The 27,229-nt window shown below is 36.0% G+C and overlaps 1 protein-coding gene across 1 annotated transcript in view; it reads right to left on the bottom strand.

Moving 5' to 3' along the window:
* CA10 (carbonic anhydrase 10) overlaps positions 1 to 27,229 on the bottom strand; it is a gene marked incomplete at both ends in the record, with an annotated part of 622,237 nt that overhangs the window by 367,290 nt on the left and 227,718 nt on the right. The window contains one exon of the mRNA XM_082679881.1: positions 13,401 to 13,543. Coding sequence (XP_082536007.1) covers positions 13,401 to 13,543 — 143 coding nt within the window. The remainder of the gene's footprint in view (positions 1 to 13,400; positions 13,544 to 27,229) is intronic.

Below are 27,229 nucleotides of genomic sequence, written 5' to 3'. Positions count from 1 at the left end.
TCAAGTGCACATGGAACATTCTCTAGAACAGATCACATGCTGGGCCACTAAGCAAACTTTGATAAATTTAGGAAAATTGAAATAATATCAAGCATCTATTTCAACCACATCACTAGGAGACTAGAAATCAACTATAAGAAAAAAAAAACACAAACATGTGGAGAAGAAACAATATGTTACTAAATGACCAATGGATCACTGAAGAAATCTAAGAGGAAATTTTAAAACACCTGGAAAAAAATAAAAATGAATACATGAAGATTCAAAACCTATGGAACTCAGCAAAATCAATTCTAAGAGGGAAGTTTATAGCAATACAAACTTATCTCAGGAAACAAGAAAAATCTCAAATAGACAACCTAAGTGCACACCTAAAGCAACTAGAGAAAGAAGAACAAACAAACCCAAAGTTAGTAGAAGGAAAGAAATCATAAAGATCAGAGCAGAAACAAATGAAATAGAGATGAGGAAAACAATAGCAAAGATCAAGGAAACTAAAAGCTGGTTCTTTGAGAAGATAAACAAAGTTGATAAACCTTTAGCCAGACTCATCAAAAAAAAAAAAAAAGGGGGGGGGAAAGGACTCAAATCAATAAAATTAGAAATGAAAAAGGAGAAGTTACAACTGATACCACAGAAATACAAAGGATCATAAGAGACTACTACCAGCAACTATAAGCCAATAAAATGGACAACAAAGAAGAAATGAACAAATTCTTAGAAAGGCACAACCTTCCAAGGCTGAACCAGGAAGAAATAGAAAATATGAACAGACCAATCACAAGTACTGAAATAGAAACTGTGATTAAAAAATTTCTAACAAACAAAAGTCCAGGACCAGATGGCTTCACAGGCAAATTTTATCAACCATTTAGAGAAGAGTTAATTCCTATCCTTCCAAAACTCTTCCAAAATATTGCAGAGGATTAAATACCCTCAAACCCATTCTATGAAGCCACCATCACCCTGATACCAAAACCTGACAAAGATACCCACAGGAAAGAAAATTACAGGCCAATATAACTGATGAACATAGACACCACAATTCTCAACAAAATACTAGCAATACGAATTCAACAATACATTAACAGGATCATACACCAAGATCAAGTGGGATTTATCCCAGGGATGCAAGATTTTTTCAATATCCTCTAATCAATTAGTGTGATACACTCCATCAAAACATTGAAGAATAAAAAACATGATCAGCTCAATAGATGGGGAAAAGCTTTTGACAAAATTCAACACCCATTTATGATAAAAAAAAAAAAACACTCTCCAGAAAGTGGTCATAGAGGGAAGCTACCTCAACATAATAAATGTTATATATGACAAACCTACAGCTAACATCATACTTAATGCTGAAAAGCTGAAAGCATTTCCTCTAAGATCAGGAGGAAACAAGGATGTCCATTTTTGCCACTTTTATTCAAGAAAGTATTGAAAGTCCTAGGCATGAAAATCAGAGAAGAGAAAGAAATAAAAGGAATCCAAACTGGAAAAGAAGAAGTAAAACTGTCATTGTTTGCAGATGAAATGATACTATACATAGAAAATCCTAAAGATGCTACCAGAAAACTACTGGAGCTCACCAATGAATTTAGTAAATTTGCAGGATACAAACTTAATACACAGAAATCTCTTGCATTCCTATACACTAACAATGAAAGATCAGAAAGAGAAATTAGGGAAACAATCCCATTTACTATCACATCAAAAAGAATAAAATACCTAGGAATAAACCTACATAAGGAATCAAAAGACCTGTACTCAGAAAACTTTAAGATGCTGATAAAAAACATCAAAGAAGACACAAACAGATGAGAAATATACTATGTGCTTGGATTGGAAGAATCAATATAGCCAAAATGATTATACTACGTGAAGAAATCTATGGATTCAACGCAATCTCTATCAAATTAACAATGGCATTTTTCACAGAACTAGACAAAAATCTTTAAATTTGTATGGAAACACAGAAGACTTTGAATAGCCAAAACATACTGAGAAAGAAAAATGGAGCTGGAGGAATCAGGCTCCCTAACTTCAGACTATACTATAAAACTACAGTAATCAAAACAGTTTGGTACATGTCCTGTGGTGCAGACAAAAAATACATTTTGGTACTGGCACAAAAAATGACACATACCTCAGTGGAACAGGACAGAAAGTCCAGAGATAATGTCATGCACTCATGGTCACCTAATCTATGACAAAGGAGGCAAGAATATACAATGGAGAAAAGACAGTCTCTTGAATAAGTGGTGCTGGTAAAACTAGATGGTTACACGTAAAAGAATGAAATTTGAACATCCTCTAACACCATACACGAAAATAAACTCAAAATGGATTAAAGACCTAAATGTAAGATGGCGTTCTATAAAGCTCTTAGGGAAAAAAACAGGCAGAACCTTCTTTGACATAAATGGCAGCAATTTCTTTTGGGATCCAACTTTAAGAGTAATGAAAATTTTTAAAATAAACAAAGTGGATCTAATTAAACTTAAAAGCTTTTGCACAGGAAAGGAAACCATAAACAAAACAAAAAGACAACCCACAGAATGGGAGAAGATATTTACAAACATAGAGACCAACAAGAGATTAATCTTCAAAATATACAAGCAGCTCATGCATCTCAATATAAAAAAAACAAACAACCCAATCCAAAAATGGGCAGAAGATCTAAATAAACGTTTCTCCAAAGAAGACATTCAGATAGCCAAGAAGCACATGAAAGGATGCTCAATGTCACTAATTCTTAGAGAACTGCAAATTAAAACTAAAATGAGGTATCACCTCACACTGGGCAGAACGGTCATTATGAAAAAAATCTATAAATAATAAATGCTGGAGAGGGTGTGAAGAAAAGGGAACCCTCCTATACTTTTTTTTTTTTTTTTTTTTTTGCGGTACGCGGGCCTCTCACTGTTGTGACCTCTCCCGTTGCGGAGCACAGGCTCCGGACGTGCAGGCTCAGCGGCCACGGCTCACGGGCCCAGCCACTCCGTGGCACGCGGGATCTTCCCGGACCGGGGCATGAACCCGCGTCCCCTGCATCGGCAGGCGGACTCTCAACCACTGCGCCACCAGGGAAGCCCCCTCCTATACTTTTGATGGGAATGTAAATTGGTACACTCACAATGGAGAACAGCATGGAAGTTCCGTAGGAAACTAAGAACAGAGCTACCATATTCTTCAGCATTTCCACTCCTGGCCATCAATCCAGAGAAAACCATAATTTGAAAATATACATGCACCCTAATGTTCATTGCAGCACTATTTACAATAGCCAAGATATGGAAGCAACTTAAATGTCCATTGACAGATAACTGGATAAAGAAGATGTTGTATAAATATATACAATGGAATATTGCTCAGCCATAAAAAGGAACAAAATAATGCCATACGCAGCAACATGGATGGAACTAGAGATTAGTATATTAAGTGAAGTCAGACAGAGAAAGACAAATATCATATCACTTATATGTGGAATCTAAAAAATAAATGGTACAAATGAACTTATTTACAAAACAGAACCCAACTAACAGACTTCAAATACAAACTTTTGGTTACCAATGTGGAAATGTGTGGGGAGAAATAAATTAGGAGTTTGGGATTAACATATACACACTACTATATTATAAAATAGATAACCAACAAGGACCTACTGTGAAGCACAGTGAACTCTACTCAGTAATCTCTAATAACCTATATAGGAAAAGAATCTGAGAAAGAATGGGTATATGTATATGTATAACTTAATCACTTTGCTGTACATCTGAAATTAACCCAACATTTTAAATCAACTATGCCCCAATACAAAATAAAAATTAGTTTGGGAAAAAACAGTGCCAATATGACTGATTTGACAGTTAATGATTTCACTGCTTCCATATTCCACAATTATGGTTAAATATTTATTTAATTCAGTAACTCCCATTTAACTTCTTTATGTTTGCTTTTAAAATTTTTAATAACATTTATTGTTTTCTTTCTAATTTTACAAACAATACATTTTCATTGAAGACAACAAGTGTACATAGAAGCAAAAGGCAAAAACAAATTATCACCTATAATCCCCATGCCCCCCAGAGACAAACATCATTAGCATTTTGATGCATATCCTCCCAGTGTCTACATACTTTTTTTTTTTTGAATTGAGGTATAATAGACTTACATTATGTTAGTTTCAGATGTACAACATATTGATTTGATGTTTCAATACATTAAAAAAATATCACCTTGATATGTCTAGTTACCATCAGTCACCATACAAAGGTATTAAAATATAATTGAATATATTTCCCATGCTATACATTTCATTCTATGATTTATTTATTTTGTAATGGAATTTTGTACCTTAAATTTCCCTCACCTATTTCACTCATCCCTCCACCAGTTTGTTCTCTGGTAACCAGCAATTTGTTCTCTGTATCTATATGTCTGCTGTTTTTTCTAGTTTTTATTTATTTATTTATTTTGGTTTGTTTGTTCATTTCTTTTGTTTTTAGATTCCACATATAAGTGAGATCATATGGTATATGTCTTTCTCTGTTTGACTGACTTAGCATAAAACCCTCTAGGTGCACCAATGTTTTTGCAAATGGCAAGGTTTCATTCTTTTTTATGGTTTTCCATTGTACATATATACTTTATCTTCTTTATCTGTATATCTATAGATGAAGGCTTAGGTTGCTTCAATATCATGATTATTGTAAATAATGCTGCAATAAACAAAAAGGTGCATATATCTTTTCAAATTAGTATTTTTTGTTTTCTTTGGAAAAATACCCAGAAGTGGAATTGTGGTTTTAATTTGTTTTTCCCTGATGATTAGTGATGTTGAGTATCTTTTCATGTGTCCGTTGGCCACCTGTATGTCTTCTTGGGAAAAATATCTATTCAGGTCCTCTGACCATTTTTTTTTTTAAATTAGATTGTTGGTTTTTTTGATGTTGAGTTCTATAAGTGCTTTGTATACTGTGAATATTAACCCTTATCAGATATATCATAAGCAAATATCTTCTCCCATTCAGTAGGTGGCCTTTTCATTTTGTTAATAGTTTTCTTCTCTATGCAAAATATTCTTAGTTTCACATAGTCCCATTTATTTTTGTTTTTGTTTCTCTTGCCTAAGGAGATATATCCAAAGTATATATATATTGCTAAGGCTAATGTCAAAGAGTATATTGCCTACAAACTCTTCTAGGAGTTTTATGCTTTCTGATCTTACACTTAGGTCTTTATCCATTTTGAGTTTATTCTGTATTTGGTGAGAGATAGTAGTTTACTTTGATTCTTCTGTATGGAGCTGTCCAGTTTTCCCAATGTCATTTATTGAAGAGGCTATCTTTACTCCATCGTGTATTCTTATCTCCTTTGCCATAGATTAATTGACCCTAGGTGCATGGGTTTATTTCTGGGCTATCTATTCTGTCCCACTGATTAATGTGTCTGTTTTTGTGCCAGTACCATAATGTTCTAAATACCATAGCTTTGTGGAATGGGTGGAAATCAGGGAGTGTGAAACCTCCTGCTTTGTTCTTCTTTCTCAAGATGGTTTTGGCTATTTGAGGTCATTTGTGTTTCCATACAAATTTTAGAATAAATTATTTGTTCTGGTTCTGTGAAAAAAATGCCATTAATATTTTGATAAAGATTGCATTGAATCTGTAGATACCTTAGGTAAAATAGTTCTTATAACAATATTAATTCTTCCAGTCCTTGAATATATTTTTCCATTTGTTTGTGTCATCTTCAATTAATGTCTTACAGTGTTCCGAGTACAGGTCTTTTATCTTCTTGGTTAGATTTATTCTTAGGCATTTTTTTTCATGCAATTGTAAATGGGGTTGTTTTCTTAATTTCCCTTTCTGATACTTTGTTGTTAGTGTATAGAAATGTGACAAATTTTAGTATATTGATCTTATATCTTAGATCTTTACTGAATTCATTTAGTAGTTTTCATATTCTTTGTTGGTGTCTTTAGGATTGCCTCTGTATACTATCATGTCATCTGCAAAGAGTGACGATTTTACTTCTTCCTTTCCAATTTGGATTCCTTATTTATTTTTCTTGTCTTATTGTTGTGGCTAGAACTTCCAATACTGCGGTGAGAGAGGGCATCCTTGTCTATTTCCTAATCTTACAGGAAATGCTTTCAGGTTTACACCATTCACTGTGATGTTAGCTGTGGTCTTGTCATATATGGCCCTTATTATGTTGAAGTATATTCCGTCTATATTCACTTTGTTGAGAGTTTTTGTCATAAATTGTTGTTGAATTTTGTCAAAAGCTTTTCTTGCATTGATTAAGATGATGATATGACTTTTTATTCTTCATTTTGTTAGTGTAGTGTATCATGTTGATTGATTTACAGATATTGAAAGCATTCTTGCATCCCTGGGATAGAGCCCACTTGATCATGGTGTATGATCCTTTCAATATACTGTTGAATTGGTTTGCTAATATTTTTTTGACAAATTTTCCATCAATTTTTAGCAGTGATATTTGATTCTAATTTTCTTTTTTGTGGTGTCTTTGTCTGCTTTTTGTATCAGGGTGATATTGGCCTCATAGAGTGATTTCAAAGGCCTTCCTTTCTCTTCAGTTATTTTCTAATAGTTTGAAAAAGATAGTTGTTAACTCTTCTTTAAATATTTGAGAGAATTCACCTGTGAAGCCATCTGGTCCTAGACTTTTTTGTTGAAAGTTATTTGATTACTGATTCAATTTTATTACTGGTATTTGGTCTGTTCATATTTTCTATTTCTTCCTAATTTGTCTGGGAGATTGTACATTTCTAGGAATTTACTCATTTTTTCCTAGGTTGTCTATTTTATTGGCATATAATTGTTCATAATATTTTCTTATGAGTCTTTGTATCTCTGTGGTGTCAGTTGTAACTTCTCCCCTTTCCCTTCTGATTTTATTGATTTGGCTCCTCTCTCTTGCTTTCTTGATGAGTCTTGCTAACATTTATCAGTTTTGCTTATCTTTTCAAAGAACCAGTTCTTAATTTCATTGATCTTTTTTATTGTTTGTTTGTTTGTTTGTTTGTTTCTTATAAATTTATTTCTGCTCTGATCTTTATTATTTCTTTCCTTCTACTAACTTTGGGGTTTTTGTTTTTATTGTAGTTCCTTTAGTGTACAGGTGGATTGTTTATTTAAATTTTTTCTTGAGGTAGGCCTGTATCACTACAAACTTCCCTCTTAGACCTGCTTTTGTTTCATCTCATAGATTTTGGACTATGTGCTTGCATTTTCATGTGTCTTCAGGTATTTTTTAAATTTCCTCTGATTTCTTCAGTAACCCATCAGTTGTTTAGTACCACATTGTTTAAACTCCTCGTTTGTGGTTTTTGCAGTTTTTTCCCTTTTAGTTGATCTGTAGTCTCAAACTCTTTTGGTCAGAAATGATGTTTGACGTGATTTCAAACTTTAATTTTTTGAGATTTGTTTTGTGGCCTAGCATGTGATCTATCCTGGATAATGTTCCATATACATTTGAAGAGAATGTGTATTATGCTACTTTTAGATGAAATGTTCTGTATCTATCTTTTAATACTATTTTGTGTAATGTGTTGTTTAAGGCCAGTGTTACTGATTTTCCATCTGGATGATCTGTCCATTGATGTAAGCAGGGTGTTATAGTCCCCTACTATTATTGAGTTACTGTCAATTTCTCCATTTATGTCTGTTTATATTTGTTTTATGTATTGAGGTGCTCTTATCTATGTTAGGAGCATATATATTTAAAACTGTTATATTTCCTTCATTGATTTATCTCTTGATCATTATATAATGTCCTTATTTGTTTCTTGTTACAGTCTCTGTTATAAACTCTATTCTGTCTAAGTGTCTCCATCCCTGCTTTCTTTTCATTTCCATTTGCATGGAATATCTTTTTCCATCCCTCACTTTCGGTCTGTGTGTGTCTTTAAATCTGAGGTAGGTCTCTTGTAGGCAGCATATATATGGGCCTTCTTTTTTACCCATTTACCCACTATATGTCTTCTAATTGGAACACTTAGTGCATTTACCTTTAAAGTAATTATTGTTAAGTATGCACTTATCAGCATTTTGTTAATTGTTCTGGGTTTTTTTTTTTTGTAGTTCTTTTTTGTTCCTTTCTTCTTTTGATCTCTTCCCTTGTGATTTGATGACTATCTTTAGTGCTATATTTGGATTCCTTTCCTTTTTGTGTGTATCTGCTATCAATTTATGGAAAAACCTGAACGAATTTTTTGGCCAACAAAATATATAGCAATACATGATTATTTTATGTTCAAGTGTATTTTAACAACCTTGCATTTTTACTCCTCCCCCTCCAAGTTTAATTTTTTTACCTCCTATTTTATATCTTTCTGGTTTGTGTATTCCCTAACTATTTATTGTGGATATAGATAATTTTACTTTTGCCTTTTAACCTTCCTTCTAGCTTTATAAGTGGTTGATCTATTACCTTTACAGTATATTTGCTTTTACCAATGAGATTTTTCCTTTTGTAATTTTCAGATTTTTAATTGTGACCTTTTCTTTTCTGCTTAGATAAGTCCCTTTAACATTTCTTATAAATCCAGTTAGTCATGCTGAACTCTTTCAGTTTTTCTTGTTTCTAAAACTCTTTATGCCTCCTTCAAATCTGAATGATAGCCTTGCTGGGTGGAGTATTCTTGGTTATAGATTTTTTTTCCTTTCATCACTTTGAATATATTGTGCCACTCCCTTCTGGCCTGCAAAGTTTCTGCTGAAAAGTCAGCTGATAGACTTATGGGAGGTCCCTTGTATGTAATTGGTTGCTTTTATCTTGTTGCTTTTAATATTCTCTCTTTATCTTTAATTCTTGCTATTTTAATTACAATGTCTTAGTGTGGCCCTCTTTGGCTTTATTTCTTTGGGACTCTCTGTGCTTCTTGGACCTGGATGTCAGTTTCCTTTCCCAGGTTAGGGAAGTTTTCAATTATTATGTCTTCAAATAATTTATCTGACCCTTTCTTTCTCTATTCTTCTATGGGACCCCTACAATGTAAATATTAGTGTGATTGATGTTGTCTCAGAGGTCTCAAACTATCTTCATTTTATAAAATTATTTTTTTTTTCTCTTTTCTGTTCTGTTAGGGTGATTCCTACTGCACTTTTCCAGTTTGCTGATCCACTCCTCTGTATCATTTAATCAACCATGATTCCTTCTAGTGTATTTTTAAATTTAAATTACTGATTGTTCAACTCTGTCTGGTACTTTATATTTTCTAATTCTGTTACACTTCTCACTGTGTTCATCCATTCTTCTCCTGAGTTCACTGAGCATCTTGATGATTATTACCTTGAACTCTTTATTGGGCAGATTGCTTATCTCCATTTTGTTAAAATTTTTTTCCTTAGGTTTTGTTTTGTTCCTTCTTTGGTACATATTTCTCCATCTCCTCATTTTGCCTATTCTCTGTATTTATATCCAGTGTTAGGCAATTTGGTTATATTTCCTGATTTTGGAGAAGTGGCCTCATGTAGGAGAGGTCCTATGGAGCCTACCAGCACACTCCCTTCTGGTCACCAGAGCTATATGCTCTAGGAGTGCCCCCTATGTGGGCTGCATGGGCCTTTCTGTTGTGGCAGGACCAACTACTGTGGGAATGCTGGTAGGTGGGGCTGCATTCTGCCTGGTTGGCCACCAGACTCTGCTTCACGTGGTGGTTGCTGGCTCACTGGTGGGTTAGACCAGTTCCCAGTACAGCTGGTTGCATGGGTTGGGGGGGTCCCTGGGCTGGTGCTGTCCTTCTGGTGGTCTAAGCCAGGTCCTGGGGCAGCTGGCTGTGGGGTCTGGGATGGTCCGGGGTTGGTGCTGGTTCACTGGTTGGTGTGTAAGTCCCAGGCACTGATAGGATAGAAAGAAGACTCTAAAATGGTGCTTGCCAGCACAAGTGTCCTTGAGGTATAACAAGTTCCCAGGCACTGCCACCAGTGTCTGTGTCTCCAAGGTGGGTCCCAATTTCCTTCTGCCTCTCTGAGAAGCTCTCCAAAATCTGCAGATGGGTCTGATCTGGGATACTTTCAAATTACTGATTCTGCCCTGGGTCCTTTAGCATGTGAGATTTTGTGTGCACCCTTTAAGAGCAGAGTCTCTATTTCCTAAAGCCTTCCAACTCTCCCAATATGTCAGCCTTGCTGACCATCAAAGCCAGACATTTTGGGGGCTCATATTCTTGCTGCAGGACCCCTTAGCTAGGGAGCCTAATGTGGGGCTTGGTCCCCCTTCCTCCTTGGGGAGAACCTCTGCATTTATTATTGTCCTCCCGTTTATAGGTTACCTACACAGGGGTGTGGGTCTTGACTATATTATGTCTCCACCCCTCCTACCCAACTCAATGCAGTTCCTTCTTCATAGATTTAGTTGTGGAAAATCTTTCAGCTAGTCTTGAGGTTGTTCTTGTAGATAGTTGCTCTGTAAATGATTGCAATTTTGGTGTGCCCATGGCAAGAAGTAAGCTCAGGGTCTTCCTACTCCTCTGTCTTGGACACATTTCTCCCAAAGTAGGATTCTTATATCCATATGCAATGCAACAATATGTGAGTGTTGTTTGAAAGTACACTTATTTTGGATTTTGTCCTATGTGTCAGATATGAACAACTGGATAAAAAGTACTCTTCTTCAAGAAAAAACAAACATTGTTTAAAAATTATCATTGTAAATAAGCATCTTAAAAGGTAAAAGAAACCACATTTGTTGTAAAATAAATATCCAAGACATCATATGTTTTGATTCTCATCTATTATTACTCTTTGTATTCTTGTGTTCACATTGAATTTCAGCTCTACCTCATGCTAAAACAAACAAACAAATCCTGTAATTCATCATCTGAGATCTATGCCAAGTCAAATATGTTCAAACAAACACAGTAACACAGTGAGGTACTGCAGCAGAGCTGCTGTGTGTGTTTGTAAATAAGGTACATTTAACAATGAGCAGGAAGAATGCTCATAGATACAAATGTGACATAAAACACATAATGACTGGGATGCATTTAACATGTTGATACCCAGCTGATCTCAGACTTCAAAATGTGGCAGCTTGCCCAAATTCTACAAAACCTCTCAATCTTTTAGAGAGGTTTTTAAACCTTTTAAGTTGGCTACACATTTCTTCAAGGAAAAACTAAATTCAGAGCCAGTGATTTGTATCCTTACTTCTAAAATAAATCTCCAATTCATTAAACACCATCTTTTAATAGTTTGCAAACATGATTTAGCTATTGTCTATCAAGTTTAGGCATTACATTACCAGTTAGTTTATCCAACTACCATCTATATTTTATATTTTCCACCTTTCACAAATGCAAAGGAAATAATCAAATGGTTCTCAGCTCTTCAAACAGCTGACAACACAAAGCATGCCAGATATAAATATTTACACCATCAAAAGTAAATGTTTCCAAAATTCCAAACTCCAAAGCATTTGAAAATTGATTTGGATCAGGTATACTTTACTAAATTGAAAATATACTTTTAAATCACATAACAACAAAAAAACACCAAAAGATAACATAACTTATGAATGATTTTTAACTCCAGCTATCTCTCATTCTCTTCTTTCCCAATAAATTTTAGAGAGAAGCTTTCCTGAATTAGTTTTTTTTATTTCTTTCACATCAAGATCTTCCTCTAAGATGGTATGATGGAAAATGAAACTTGTATATTCACTGTGTGTTAGCTTGCTACCTTTTCCATCCCACTCCCTATGTGCTTTTTACCTAATAATGCTTTAAATCCTTGTCATACTCTTACGAAAAAATCCAGTTCCTTAACATGGCCTCAGGATCTCACCTCTGCCTTCTTCTTCCATCCTTATCTCCTCATCAACCCCTCATAGGTCTCTGTGCTTCAGCCTTGCTGGCCATCTTTCAGGTAATTTCTGGAATTCAGGTACCACCCTTCCTTCTGCTTTGTGTGTGTTTACTTTTTTTCATTTCTCAGTTTGCCTAGAATACAGTTATGTCCTCCATCACACTCTCCAAGAAAGAAAGAGTGATTGCATACTCAAAATTGCAATTTGCCCTTTTTATATACTGGTCAGTGAACCTATACATGCTCATGACTTGATTTGAATGATTCAACTTTTTAAAGAGAGGTATATGTAGAAGCCAAGTCAAGTTCCTTTTAGGGTTTGTAAAATAAAACTGTAATTGGAACAATAATTAAGGTAGGTTAGTTTTCTATACGATCAGAACAATAAATGTCATGAACTTATATAGGACCTTTTTACAAAGGTGCTTCCTAAGTCATATTTAAAACAGCACACAAACACTACTTAGCTAAATAGTCTCAATCACATGCAAGATCCTTTAAAACTTGCCTTGTGACCTAAGTCAAAGTCACTAACAAAATCTTGATAGGTCATTCGATTTTTCAGTGCATGTGTGAAAATTATGTGATAAGAAAAAAATACAACATATATGAAGGTGAAAAGATTACTTACAAACTTGTGGTAATTAAGGTGAACAGACTGCATAAGGGGAGTAGAAAGCAGAGCCCAAGGAGCCCAACCCCTGGAGAATCAGCCACCAGCAGTAGTGAAATTTATCCAAATTTTAACCCCAGTTTCTTGCACACAAATGATTTTCCATTCCTCTTGAGTTCACAACAGCTAAATCACTTTCAAACACAATTTTCTGTGTGTGTTTTTTCCACCTTCAACAATCTACTCAACAGTAAGGGTAGCTAAATACAGATAAACCAGAAAAAACAAAAAAAAAAACAAAAATGCTAGATTCCAGTGATGAGGAAACCCCATGGACATTATGCTCTTCCACAAATTAAGGAGGAGCTCATCATGGGGGAAGGAGAGGGAAGAAGGGATGTTGATGTGAGAATCGAGAAGCATAGTTCAGCATTTCTGTGCAGGAACTATGATTCTTAGCCAGCAAGCCATAGTAAAATTAATTATTTACTTTCTTATAAATCATCTAATGTGATTTTTGTTTGTTTTTCCTTCCAGGATGATAAATGTCTGAGTTTACTTTTGTTAATTTTTTTTTCACTTTGTTGAGGTTAAAAGAAGCCCCAGTAAAGAGGTTTCTGAGAGGAAGAATTTTCCCAGCATGATATGCAGGGGAGGCAATGCTGTTTTCTGACTTTCTTTCATGAGCTACCAAGGGATAGGACTTCAGGCAACATCCAGGGAATACAAAGAAGTAATCAGAAGCATGAGGGTTTGACTAGGTAGAGAGAAAAAGCACGATTTACACATAATTATATTTGCTGGCAATAGGCCTGAGGTCTGTGATGTTACTCCTGGGTAGAAAGACAAACTCATCACAGAGATCAAGGACTGGAAGGCTGGCTTTCAGAATCAGCATCTCTCCCTGTCCTCAACTTCACGATGGAAGCAACATGGCTGCTTACCTTCCTGCCCCCAGTGTTGATGCGAAGGGGCGTCAGAAAGGGGTCGAAGATCATGTGACTAGTCTCTATATTGACTGGTGACTGCCGTTTCCCCACAGAGCAAAGATTCCAAGCTGAGTTCACCAATCCCCAGAAAGAAGGAACTAGAAACAGAAAGAAATTTTAGAATCAGGCTGGGGAAACAATGTAAAAAGAGCTATGGCACAAAAGTCATAAAATCAAAGAGAGCCATCCAATGTTTCCCACACATAGAGATCCTTGGGTGTCATTATGGCAGTTTCCTGGTCTGAATCTTGGTCAATTTCTCTAACTCTTAGCTTCATGATGTCTTAAGATCAGATTTTGTTATTTTTGACCCATTGATTCTGTGGCCTCTTTGATGGGTATAGATAGCTAGCATTAATGACTTAATAAGAAGGTGGCATAGTCCAGCCACATCATCTTTTCATATTGAGGTACACTAAATATATAGCAACTCCTGAGTTGATGCTCTGCTTTTCTGTTTGGCAGGAATGATATGGGAATCAACCTTGTTCTAGATAGAAAGTTTTATAAGCTTTTCAAAGAAGTAGCATTCAACATATATAAGGTATTTATTCTGCTGAGGGAGTGAATTATTTTATGACCCCCTATCAATGCCAGACAGGAGCTTGGCAAGTTGACTTAATGTACCATCAGCTGAAGAATGTGTTCATTAATAAGCAGAAAAAGATGGCATTGAGTGCAGAGTGCAAATATCCAAAGGGAAATCATCCACTCATTTTCAGTGTCACATTAAAGAATCTATTAAAATAAATTTCTGGACAATTTCCAGTCCTATTTTCTTCTGTTTGAAAAAGTTAGCAGAGAAGTGGGGTAGCCAACCTACTAATTTTACATCAGTGAAGATCAGCGACTATATCTTCAACATTTTCCTGCCCCCTCAGTATCTTTATTGAGGCTTTAGATCCATGTGTCCTTTATATGCCTCTGAGATTGTATGATCATCATTCAATCATCCATGCACAGCATCTATCAGCAGTCCAGTGAGCTCCTATTGCATGTCCAGCACTGGGTTATGCTGAATTTTGAAGAAGGCAGATGCATGTAAGAACAATTACCACACTGGGGGTGGGGTACAGTATGAGGTTAAGTCAAGTGTATATGAAACTCTAGATGAGGGGCACCAAAGCCTGCAGCAGTGGAAGTGGAAACAGGGAGCGATTCCTACAGAAGATGAACCTAACAATAAAGTCACAACCCTCTCAAATGTACGTGTCCTCTCAGGAACTCAAATTTAATACAACCTTTAATTTACAGCAGCCATTATTCCTTCCCACGTCATGGATGGAGAAAACTGAAGCAAGAGAGGTGTATGGCAAATACCTGCCAAAGATACTATGAAAGAGAGAAGTTTGGGGCTGGATGGTATGTCTAGTCCCATCTAAATTCAAAATTCTATAACCCTTTTAATTGTTATAGGAAATTATTGGGCAGAAGTGATAAAAACAAGTTCCTTAGAGTCTTAGAAGAATATTTCAACACCAAAATAAGGTGGGCTTCATTGTGAAATATGGCAAATAACTTAATTTGGTTTAACCCCTTGGCAATAAGCCTCTGGTAGATCCACCCCCTTTAATTAAAAAGTTTGAATTGACTTTCCAGCTATAACAGATTTTCAAAATGGCAGCAATGGCCAGGGTTACAGAGAGAGAAAGAGGAGGAGGAGGGGAAGGGGAAGTAGATAGAAGAATATGTACATGTGTTTCCTTGGCACTTTCATTTCCCATCATTATTTAAGCTATTTTATCTCTGCAAGTCACTTTATCTTTAGAAGGTACCATGACCTAGCAAAATTACAATATTTAAGGAAGCTCTTGCATTAAAAATGTATTTAAAAAACATAAACTTCTATCATCTATAAAATGCTCTTTTAAAATCACTGACTTAATTTTAGACTTATTCTTCAATCATTTCAAGTTTATTATAAAAATAAATCCTCCATCAGTGCATGTTCTTACCTGTGATTTTCAGTGATGCACATAAACATGGCAGATGTGAGGATGCCAGGGATACAGTCATGGCACTGCCACAAATTAGCTGTGTGCCCTTAGATAGCCATTTATTTCTTGGGCCTTGGTTGGTCTCTATGGCCTCTGTTGTAGGCTGAATAATGGCCCCCTCCAAAGATGTCCACATCCTAACCCCAGAACCTGTGAATGTGTTACCTTACATTGTAAAAGGTACTGGACAGAAATTACTAAATTAAGGATCTTGAGATGAGTAGATTATCCTGGATTATCTGGGCCCAACATAATTACAAGGGTCTTTTTTATGAGAGAGGTGTAGAAGGATCACAGAAAAAAATTAAGGATGGAAAGAGAGGTCAGAGAGTACAGAAGATGCTGGCTTTGAAGATGGAGGAAGGGAACATGAGCTAAAGAATGCAGGTGGCCTCTACAACCTGGAATAGGCAAAGCAACAGATTCTTCCCCTAGAGCCTCCAAAAGGAACACCAGCCTGCTGACACTGATCTTAACCCCATGAGACTCATTTCAGACTTCTCACCTCCAGAACTCTAAGATAATAAATTTGTGTTGTTTTAAGTCACTAAGTTGTTATTATTTGTCACAGCCACAATAGGAAACTAATACAGCCCCTTTTATCTTTAAAATCCTGTGAGACAAGAACTTCTTTGACAATCAGGCCATCTATGATGTCCTGGGGGACCTTCCCTGGAAGGCAGATTCATAATAAACATAGTAAGAGATGATACATATTGTATTTCATATACTCCCATGAAAATTATTAACAAAAATAATCAAATCCTATAAATGGATTGCCAGACTGCTATTATATGGCAACATGGGTGGGCAGATGCTTCTGTGCTTTACAAATAAACTTCACACCCCAAAAGTACCCCCATAAAAACACAAACAGCAAAAATGTTATGTGAACGTCTGATTTGCTCTTATTGGGCATGGCATTCTTTATGACAAATAGTTTCAGGGTTTTACATACCCACTTCACTATCGAGGCCTGTGTGTCTTGTTCTAACCACTTGCTTAGACAATTGAGGAATAACTGAGAAACACTCTTCCTTGCTAATCTGCGACCCTCATTAGCTCCACTCCTGAAGAGGTATCAAAGTTTATTCATCACTGGATTGCTCATTTTAAATCAGCCATAAATTAATAGTCTTTCAGAAATAGAAGCCACCTTAGTGGTCATCTAATCTAAATGAATAAACAAAATTAAGGCCATAAAGGCAGATAAAGTCCTCAACCCAAGACCACACACCCAGGGAGAGGCAGGGAAGGACAGAGTAAGGACTGGTACCCAGGTCTCAAGACTCACAGTGCTCTAAATCCCTTCAACCCCAGCAGGCTTCATACATGAGCAGGTAATTAGAGTCAGAGTTTCAGAGTTAAATTGTTGTTATGGCCATGGAAGACTTTTGCTACCATTTCTCTTTTGGTAAATCAAGAGTAACATTAATGCTTAGTCTCCAGTTAAAATAAATTTCAAGTGCAAAGGTTTAAATCAAACTGCTTTAAATATCAATCATCCCAAATAAAGTTAAGATTTTTAAAAAGCCATTCAACTATAGCTGGGTAGAAACAAGGCTTCAATTCAGGCAAGATAAGATGTGTTTGTGTCTCATCTGCAGAGCCTCAAGGAGAGCTAATGGGGATGACTGCTCATGAAGAGCTGAACTAGGCAAGGTTCTAGTCCAGATGAAAGAAGTCAATGCTCTTAGAATCATTGTTATGTGTTGGGACAATAATTAAGGTGTCTAGTCCACAGACCTTAGGTGCCGAAAGGGACCAAGAATAGGTCTACAAATGTCATGTAATCTAGGTTCTAGGGAAATGCTATAGGAGGAAGGCTGTGGAAACAGAAGCATGGAGTTCCCATACTTATTAGAGCATGGGAGTGAGCCAGTAGACTTTACCTTCAGAGCAAGGCTGGACAAATGAACTAAGGTTTCAAGATTTAGAGTAAGAAACTCTCCCTCTGGATTTGTGCAGAACTCTGTTATCCCCACAATTCTAATATGTAACTATGCTCCATATTTTTGATCCTTCAGGTTTATAAACTCCCCATGTCACCCCTGGGAACAGAAGTGACTTTGTAGAACGCTATGGCACTGCTTCTATTTCCAAATTTAGAGAATCATTGCTGAATTATTTTTTTCTTCATTCCCATGGTTGTCCCAATAAATCAAATTTTTAAATTTTCTGTCATTTTTTTTAAAGCATCAGTTATTATGGTTTACTAGCTAATGCGGTGTCTTTTTCTAGCTTGACTGATACAACTTATTGTTGAGAAAAAATGTGAAAAAGTAAACTTGAGTGAGAATTACTCTAATTAGTAAACAACTGGTCTGAAATGTTTGAATGGCACCATCTCTAGAATCCTTTTCACACAATCTTTTAATTTACATGTAACCTAAAATAGACACCTGACTTGGATATTTTTGCAAATTAATTTTCACAGAGACTAAACAATGGAACTTAACTGCTGCATCACAGCTATGTGTCATCTTGCCAAAACATTTCCCTGTGGCAATGCTGTCATTGTGACTATAAACTACAAAACCCAATGGTTTCTTGGCTCTGGGTCCAGTGAGCTATGAAAATGCTCAGTGACTGATTTCAGCTACGTAAAACATAAGCCTTGGAAAATTCAAAACCTATCGGTTGCTTATTCAAAATCAGTGAAACAAAAAGCTCAAGTTTAGCTTATTAACACATGGTAACCCTCAGACAAAACCAAAAAAGCTCCTACTAAAATAAGAAATAGTTTGAGAGAGCAATGAACTAGAGGGATCAAGTTTGATACTGAGTTAAAATTTGTCTCGATGACATTTGTATCCTATAGAAAATGCTCCAAAGTCAGTCTGAGCTTTTAGACATCCTCCTTGTTCATTTGTCCTGAATTGTCATTTGTCGTCTCAGCAGAATTTGCAGAGACCATGCTGTTATGGCAAGGAGTTTGACACTTGGAATTAATTCATGCAATTTATTGACTTGCTAAATCCTATGGAAACAATACAAACTCAAAAAGTGTTTATTGACAGCCTATTATGTGCCAGACATTAGGCTTGACACTGTGAATTCATGCAGCAAATATTTACTGAGGACCTACTCTATGTGCCAGGCACTGCCATCAGTTCTGGGTAGTCAGTAATGAATAAAACAGATATGGTTCCTGCTCTCATAGATCTTGCAGTCTAGTAGGGGATATGGGGGATAATGTTTATCTCCAAGTTTATATACGCATATCTATGTAATTAGAACTATTTGCAAGTACGCTGTAGAAACAATTAAAACAGTAATGAACTATAGAATATAGTATGGATTGGTGAGATAACCTAGGTAGAATGGCGAGGAATAATTCCTCTGGAGGTGACATCTAACAAACCCTGGAAGGACTGAGAGGAGTTGCTTCTGAAGAGTGGCAGGGGAGAGGGTGTCCAAAGAAGAGGAGAGGAGCAGGTCTTGGCAGAGAAGAGCCTGATGTGTTTAAGGAGTGGAGAGAAAGAAAGTTAACCTGAACTAGATGAGCCAGATGAGAAGAAAAGTGAGATGAAATGAGGTTGGCCAGGTAGACCAGGGACAGGAACTTGCATTTTACTCTAATGTATTAGAAAGCAACTGAGAATTTGGGGCAAGGGAGTACCATGGTCTGATTTATGAATTAAAAGTCTTGGTTGGAATACAGCCAAAAGTGAGCTTGCTTACCCTTGGAGTAGTTTGAGTAGGAAAAGAATTGGTTTCTAAGCAACAGTTGGGTTTTTATGAGAATTTAATCCTATTGCTTTGGGTTTGTTTAAATTCTATCTCAAAGGCACAACTAATTGAATGTTTTAAAAACTATTCTCTTCAACACACATTCCAATAAAATAGCATTTTCCTATGATGCAACTAGTGCATTACAAGTAATCATTTGAAGCAAGGAATATTTTCATGAAGAGATTCAGCTAAGGCAATCTTTTCTAGCTTTCAAGCAATAAACTAAGTTCCCAACTTTTTGGCCAAAGGAAAGCAATTGCAAGTTGGGAAAATGAATACTGGCATAAAACATATTTTCAGTGAATTCAGTCCTTACAAATAAAGGCTTCTGCTTCAATATAGCCATCTCTACTGTAGGGTTATAAAGCATATGAATACATTTAAAATAAGAACTCATATCTTTTCCTTGTTCTTTTCCTCACCAGAGCTGATTTACTGTCATTTTCCCTATTCTCAACTCTAATAAATCTCCACTTTGAGCCATTATTAATGAGCATGTTTGAAATACTCATTGCTGCAGGATTTTTGGCCCCTTTCTGATTTCAAATTTATATCATAAGGGGAGCTGGCTTTGAATAACTCCTTTGCTGCAATTCCTCTTCTATTGTTGGGACTCTGATTCATATTACATGGAGGGCTTCTAACTAGAGCTGCCCATTCTCTCACTTGGGAATCTCTAAAAGGTTGGAAATATCCTACTTAATACATAATCATTAATTTGTGCATTCACCTAAAAAATTAATGGAATATCTCCTATGAGCCAGATTTTTAAAAATGCTCCCACTCTAATGAAGACCTCTAATTGTGGGAAGACAGGCAAGCTAACAAATCATGCTATAATAAAACATGAGTTATAATTAAGGTGTGTGAATATTAAAGTCTAAATGGAGACAGGGGAGTAAATTGACCCTGACCCTTTCCTCAAGTGATGGCATCAGCCTTCCTAGCAGAGGAGACGTTTGAATTCATCCTGAAAGTATGAATAGAAACTACAAGCCATACAAATCTTATAACTAGTTAAAAGACTAAAATTTTTCTAGAAACTGAGACAAATTATTGCTGGAATTTGAATAACTTTTATGCAGGGAGATTTTAAGCCACTGGATCTTCTGACTTCCTCAACTTGGAGAGTTTGTATTACATAGGAGAAAGACCATGAGCTACCATATCCTTACCATGCAACCTTGAGCAGGGGGTTAAACTTCTATAGCCTTAGTTTCTCCAGCTATAAAATGAAGATGATACTTCACAGAGTTGTTGGGAAGATAAGTGAGAATATGCTTATAAAAGGTCTAGCATAGTGTCATTTCTATAACAAATATTCAATGAATGTTGGAGAAGGATTACCATGAGGGGATGTTGGGGAATGGTGTGGCCACCAGCTCTGTGATCCCACCACCATAACATTCCAGAGATGAAAAGGGTAAAGTTTCCAGGCAGGAGTGCGGAAGAGGGGAAGGTTTCAGAGGCCCACACATCCCAACCTGAATTCAGAGCAGGGAGCAGTCTAGGTCATAGGATTGGTCTCTCAATTTCATACTTTTAATGAACCATGTGAAATTATTTCTTGGATCTATAGCTCTCAACGTCTGGATGAATGGAGAGAGTTAGCAGTGATATGGGTCACCCAGCATGGTTTTATCTACAAAGAAAATAATTTTAATTTAGCTTTTGGAAGTTGGTGGATTATTTGTCTGTATAGCAGCTCCATCCTCCTGTTTGGGATTGGTTCTAATATGCTAACTGGCTTGCATCCCTGCAAGCACATCAACAGAGGGTGAAGTGAAAGGAAGGAAGGGGGAGTTTTCATTTGCTGATCAGTCACCATAATCTCTGTGCTAGGAACTTGACATATCTTATCTTGCTTAATCCTCCCCACAATTCTGTGAGATAATATTAACTGTTACTTTGTAGATGAGAAAAATAAGACTTAAAGAGGTTATATGACTTTCCAAGGTCACTTGGCCAGTAAGTAGAGGGACTAGAATTTGAAATCAGTTTTTTTCTCTAAAACAAATAAATAACAAGACAAAGGAAGCAAAGTAATGCATGTGTAGTAACATATGAAACAATACACAGGCATATAAAGCAAGAGGTAATCATCTCACCCTCCTTCCTTCCAATGACAGCCCTGAGGTAATTGGTGTGAACACTTTATTAGGCATCATTCAACATCTTTCACTATGCTCATACAAACATATTCAAGTACCTATACACAGAGAGAAGTTCTATTTATAAAAATAATTTTTGTTTCAAGTAACAATATACCATGAATGCCCTCTATGTCAGTCCTTCGTAGAGCTACAAATTCATGTGAAAGGCTACAGAGCTGCTGTAGTTTGAATGCACCTAACTTTTCTAAACCATTTCCTAAATGAAAGACATTAAGATTGTTTCCATCTTATTTTACCATGAAAATCAATGTTGCAGTAAATAGCCTCAAACATATACTTTTCATACTAGTAGTATTGTTTAGTCAAGGTATGTACATGCTTTATTTTAATAGATGCTGCCAGGTTACTTTAAAAGATACTGGCAGTGTCTATAAATATTTATGTTCCTAACAGCTGTGTGTGGTATGTCCACTTCCCCATAATCTCCATAGCACTGAATGTTATTTATTTATTTGTTTGTTTATTTACTTATGGCAATCTAATAGTAAAGATGGGATTTCACTGATTTAATTTGCATTTCTTAACTACTGCCACGGTTGAGTATCTTCTCATATGCTCATTAGCTATTTGCATTTCTCTTCTGATCCTATTCTTCATGTATTTTTCTCTGGGTTATTTGTGTTTTTCAAATGAGTTTTACCTATCATTTGAATTCTAGAAATATTAGCCCTCTGTCACATGCTATAAACATTTTCTCCTAGCCTATTATCTAGCTTTTAAGCTCATTTTTTGGTATTTGGTTATCTAGGGATTTTAAAATTTTATATGGTTGGATTTATCGATCTTTTTGTGCACAAGCTTTCTCTGTTTTCTCTATTATTTAATATTGCATATCCAACTAGAGTGTTTGTAAGTATTTTCCTAAATATTAAAAAAATATTTTTACTGTTATAGTTTTTACAATTTTATTTTTAAAATCTATCACAGATTAATTTGTATATACTTAGACCACAATCTGGGGTCTAAGGTTTTCCCAGATATAAACTGAATAATGCCATTATTATTTATTAAACAAACCATCTTTTGTGACCAATTGAGTGTTACTTTTATCACATATTAAGTTTCCATATACATTAGATTTGCTTCCAGTCTTCCTGGATTATTCAACCTATATTTATATTCCTGTGTCAGTGCCATATTGTTTTGAGTATAGTTACAATTTAAGGTCATTTATAAGATCAGGCTTCCTGATCAAAAAGCCTGCTCTCTTTCCCTGCTACCTCTAAAGGACTATACATGCTCCAGGGAAACTTGCTAGGATTAGTGACCCTAGGAATTTAACTGTGTTAAATTCTGAAAAATTCACCAACACGTTATTAGACAACAATTCCCTACAAATTCAAACATCTGGTGAAACACTTAAAATCCTGCAAAACATGTGGATATCTTGAAATACAGTGTCCCTTATCCATATCTGTTTGAGTATGTAAACATCTCCCTCTCTTTTTCTCCCTCTAATTCTCACTCTCTCTATATGTGTGCACAAAATTACTATTATACAAATTTCAAAAGTAGGCAAATGATGAAAGCCCTCTTGCCCAGATGTATGTGGAGATCAGTCGCCTTTTACAACTTCTCAGTGTTCACATTTGGGTAATCCTACAGAAATCTCCAGCCGTTCCAGTCTGTCTTGGTTTTGGCAGGTATTTAAGGCATTTTCTTTACCATTTGCAAAAATAAGGGCTCAGTTATCTTCATATTACATCAGGAAAAATAATCTTTGTGCTATCCCTGAGTCTTGGGGTCCAAACACGATAAAATTGGTCACTAAACAGGGAACAAAAACACACATATGATCTGTTGGTCTTTTCCCAATTCTGTACTGGGATGGATTGTCCAATAAGCCTGCATGTATTTTCTGTTGAGATGCTAGATTTAGCTTTCTTTGACATAGTGACTTCTACCAACACATTTAACTTCTCTTCTTAATTTTCCTATTTGACTTTGGCATCAACATGCTTCCTATTAGCAGGCAATAAAACATGCAGGCATCTCACTAACTGTAGCTCTCTATCATCCCCAAAATCTTGTTAAAGATCAAATCTGGGTGAATTCTTTGCTTTCAAATGATTTTTGTCCAACCAAGGTACCACTAGCCTAATCCAGTTCCCAATGCCATGTACTTTAGTTTTTGTAACAATTCCTTAAATTCCCCAACTCCAGGGTAAGTTCCACATTACAAATGATATGAGAGCTGAGCAGACACAGAAGAACCATGACTGGAAAATAGGCTACATCTCTGGTTCACAACAGAATTTAGTGCACAGCAAGGGTCAGAATTAGATTACTCAAGATCTGTGTTGTCTTGTATCCCTAGAGCTCTGATTCAATGCCATCATTACACCCTCAGTTCCCATTCCAATCCTTGGCACACTCAACAACTCAACAACTACTAATCAAATGTGTAGATAATTAAATGGATGGATGGATGGAAGAAACTGAACTATGTTGTCTGCTTTGCGTCTTATTTTCTCCCCGGTGCTTGTCATATTACAGTTCTTCAATACAGTTTGTGGAATGAATGGATGCACATCATTCTGTTTCATTTCCAAACCCTCAAAAATACAGTGTGCTCATTCCTACTTCTGGGCTCTTTTCCCCTGTGCTTCACTGAGGTATAATTGACAAATAAAAATTGTATACATTTAGGTTGTGCAACATGATTTTTTTAAGGTGTACAATGTGATGGTTTGATATACATATACATTGTAAAATGATTACCACAACCATAGCTACCTTTTCTTTTTGAGGTGAGGACTCTTAAGACCCACTTTCTTAGCAAATTTAAAGTGTACAATACAGAATTGTTAACTATAATCACCATGCTGTACATTAGATCCCAGAATCTATTCACCTTATAAGTGTATGTGTGTGCTCTTTGACTTACATGTTCCCTCTCTTCAGATCCTGGCAACCACTGTTCTACTCCCTAGTTCTATGAGTTTGAATTTTTAGATTCCACATTTATCTTCTTTTCTCTCTTGACCTTCCCCTATCAAATCCTATACATCCTACAATTCCTAATTTAAATCCCAATCCCTCCATAAATCATCCTTTACTGGTTAAGTCATCACTCTGGATTTCTAGAGAAGCTGGTTAGATGCCACATAACTTCATATTTAATTACACATGGTTATATTGTTCAATGTTTTGTGAATTCATTAATATCATTTTCTAAGTAGAAGTAAGCACCTCAAGATCAGAAACTTGAACATAGCACAACACCTGATTACAGGGCCTAGACCTATAAAAGATAATTCATGAAGTGATTGTTCAAGGTGAAATCTCTCTAAGGAACTTTTAAAAATAATTTTTATTAGAGTATAGTTGATTTACAATGTTGTTTTAATTCAGGTGTACAGGAAAGTGAATCAGTTATACATATATGCATATCCACTCTTTTTTAGATTCTTTTCTCATATAGGTCATTACAGAGTATTGACTAGAGGTCCTTATTAGTTATCTATTTTATACGGGTATGGTTTAGGGTACAGGTTAGGGTACAACAACGTTTTAGGGTTAGCGTACGTGTTAGGGTAAGGGTTAGTGTTAGTGTATGGGCTAGATTAGGGTACAGGTTAGGGTAAGACATCGGGTAAGGGTTAGGGTTAGGGTTAGGGAACGGGTACGGTTTTGGGTACAGGTTAGGGTACGACAATGGTTTAAGGTTAGCGTACGTGTTAGGGTATGGGTTAGTGTTAGTGTACGGGTTAGGATTAGGGTATGGGTTAGGGTAAGGCATCGGGTAAGGGTTAGCGTTAGGGTTAGGGTTAGGGAACGGATATGGTTTAGGGTACAGGTTAGGGTACGACAACGGTTTAGGTTTAGCGTACATGTTAGGGTAAGGGTTAGTGTTAGTGTACGGGTTAGGGTTAGGGTACGGGTTAGGGTAAGGCATCGGGTAAGGGTTAGGGTTGGGGTAGGGTCAGGGTTAGGGTTAGGGAACGGGTAGAGTTTCGGGTACAGGTTAGGGTACGACAACGGTTTAGGGTTAGCGTACATGTTAGGGTATGGAAATCCCAATCTCCCAGTTTATCTCTCCCTCACTTTCCCTCCTTTTAACCATAAGTTTGTTTTCTACATCTGTGACTCTATTTCTCTTTCATAAATAAGTTAACTTGCACCATTTTTTTTTAGATTCTACATATAAGTGGTATCATATGATGTTTGTCTTTCTATGTCTGACTTACTTCACTCAGTATGACAATCTCTACATCTATCCATGTTGCTGCAAATGACATTATTTCATTCTTTTTTATGGCTGAATAATATTCCACTGTATATATGTACCACACCTTCTTTATCCATTCCTCTGGCAATGGACATTAAGGTTGCTTCCATGTTTTGGTTATTTTAAATAGTGCTGCAATGAACATTGAGGTGCATTTATCTTTCCAACTATGGTTTTCTCTGGATATATACCCAGGAGTGGGATTGCTGGATATGCTAGTTCTATATTTAGTTTTTTAAGGAGCCTCCATACTGCTCTCCATAATGGTTGTACCAACTTACATTCCCACCAATGGTATAGGAAGGTTCCCTTTTCTCTGCACCCTCTCCAGCATTGTTTGTAGATTTTTTGATAATGGCCATTCTGACAAGTGTGAGGTGATAGCTCATTGTAGTTTTGATTTGCATTTCTCTAATAATTAGTGATATTGAGCATCTTTTCATGTGCCTCTTGGCCATTTCAATATCTTCTTTGGAGAAATGTCTATTTAGGTCTTCTGTCCATTTTTTGATTGGGTTTGTGTTTTGATCTAGAGCTGCATGAGTTGTTTGTACATTTAGGAGATTAATCCCTTGTTGGTCGTTTCATTAGCAAATATTTTCTCCCATTCTGTGGGTTGTCTTTTCATTTTGTCTAAATGTTCCTTTGTTGTGCATAGTTTTTAAGTTTAATTAAGTCCCTTTTTAATTTTTGTTTTTATTTCCATTACTCAAGGAGGTGGATCAAAACAGATATGGCTGCAATTTATGTCAGACAGTGCTCTACATATGTTTTCCTCTAAGAGTTTTATAGTATCTGGCCTTATATTTAGGTCTTTAATCCATTTTGAGTTTATTTTTGTGTATGGTGTTATGGAATGTTCTAATTCTATCTTTTACATGTAGCTGTCCAGTTTTCCCAGTACCATTTGTTGAAGAGACTATTTTTTCTCCATTGTATAGTCTTGCCTCCTTTGTCGTAGTTTAATTGACCATAGTGCATGGGTTTACCTCTGGACTTCCTATCCTGTTCCATTGATCTGTATTTCTGGTTTTGTGCCAGTGCCAAACTGTTTTGATGACTCTAGCTTTGTAGTATAGTCTGAAGTCAGGGAGCCTGATTCCTCCAAGTTTGTTTTTCTTTCTCAGGATGCTTTGGCTATTTAGGGTCTTTTGTGTTTCCATACAAATTTTAAGATTTTTTTGTCTATTTCAGTGATAAATGCCACTGGTAATTTGATAGGGATAGCATTGAATCTGTAAATTGCTTTGGGTAGTATATTCATTTTGACAATGTTGATTCTTCCAATCTAAAAACACGGTATATTTATCCATCTGTTTGTATTATCTTTGAGGTCTTTCATCAGTATCTTATAGTTTTCTGCATACAGATCTTTTGCCTCCTTAGATAGGTTTATACTTAAGTATTTTATTCTTTTTGATGCAATGTTAAAATGGATTGTTTTTAATTTATCTTTCTGCTCTTTTGTTTTTAGTGTATAGGAATACAAGAGATCTGTGTGTATTAATTTTGTATCCTGCAACTTTACCAGATTCATTGATGAGCTCTAGTAGTTTTCTGAGAGCATCTTTAGGATTTTCTATGTATAGTATCATGTCATCTGCAAACAGTGAAAGTTTTACTTCTTCTTTTCCAATTTGAATTACT

Source organism: Grampus griseus (genome assembly GCF_964374135.1).
Source record: "Grampus griseus genome assembly, chromosome: 20".
Classification (NCBI taxonomy): Eukaryota; Metazoa; Chordata; class Mammalia; order Artiodactyla; family Delphinidae; genus Grampus; species Grampus griseus.
This window is presented reverse-complemented; position numbering and strand designations above follow the sequence as displayed.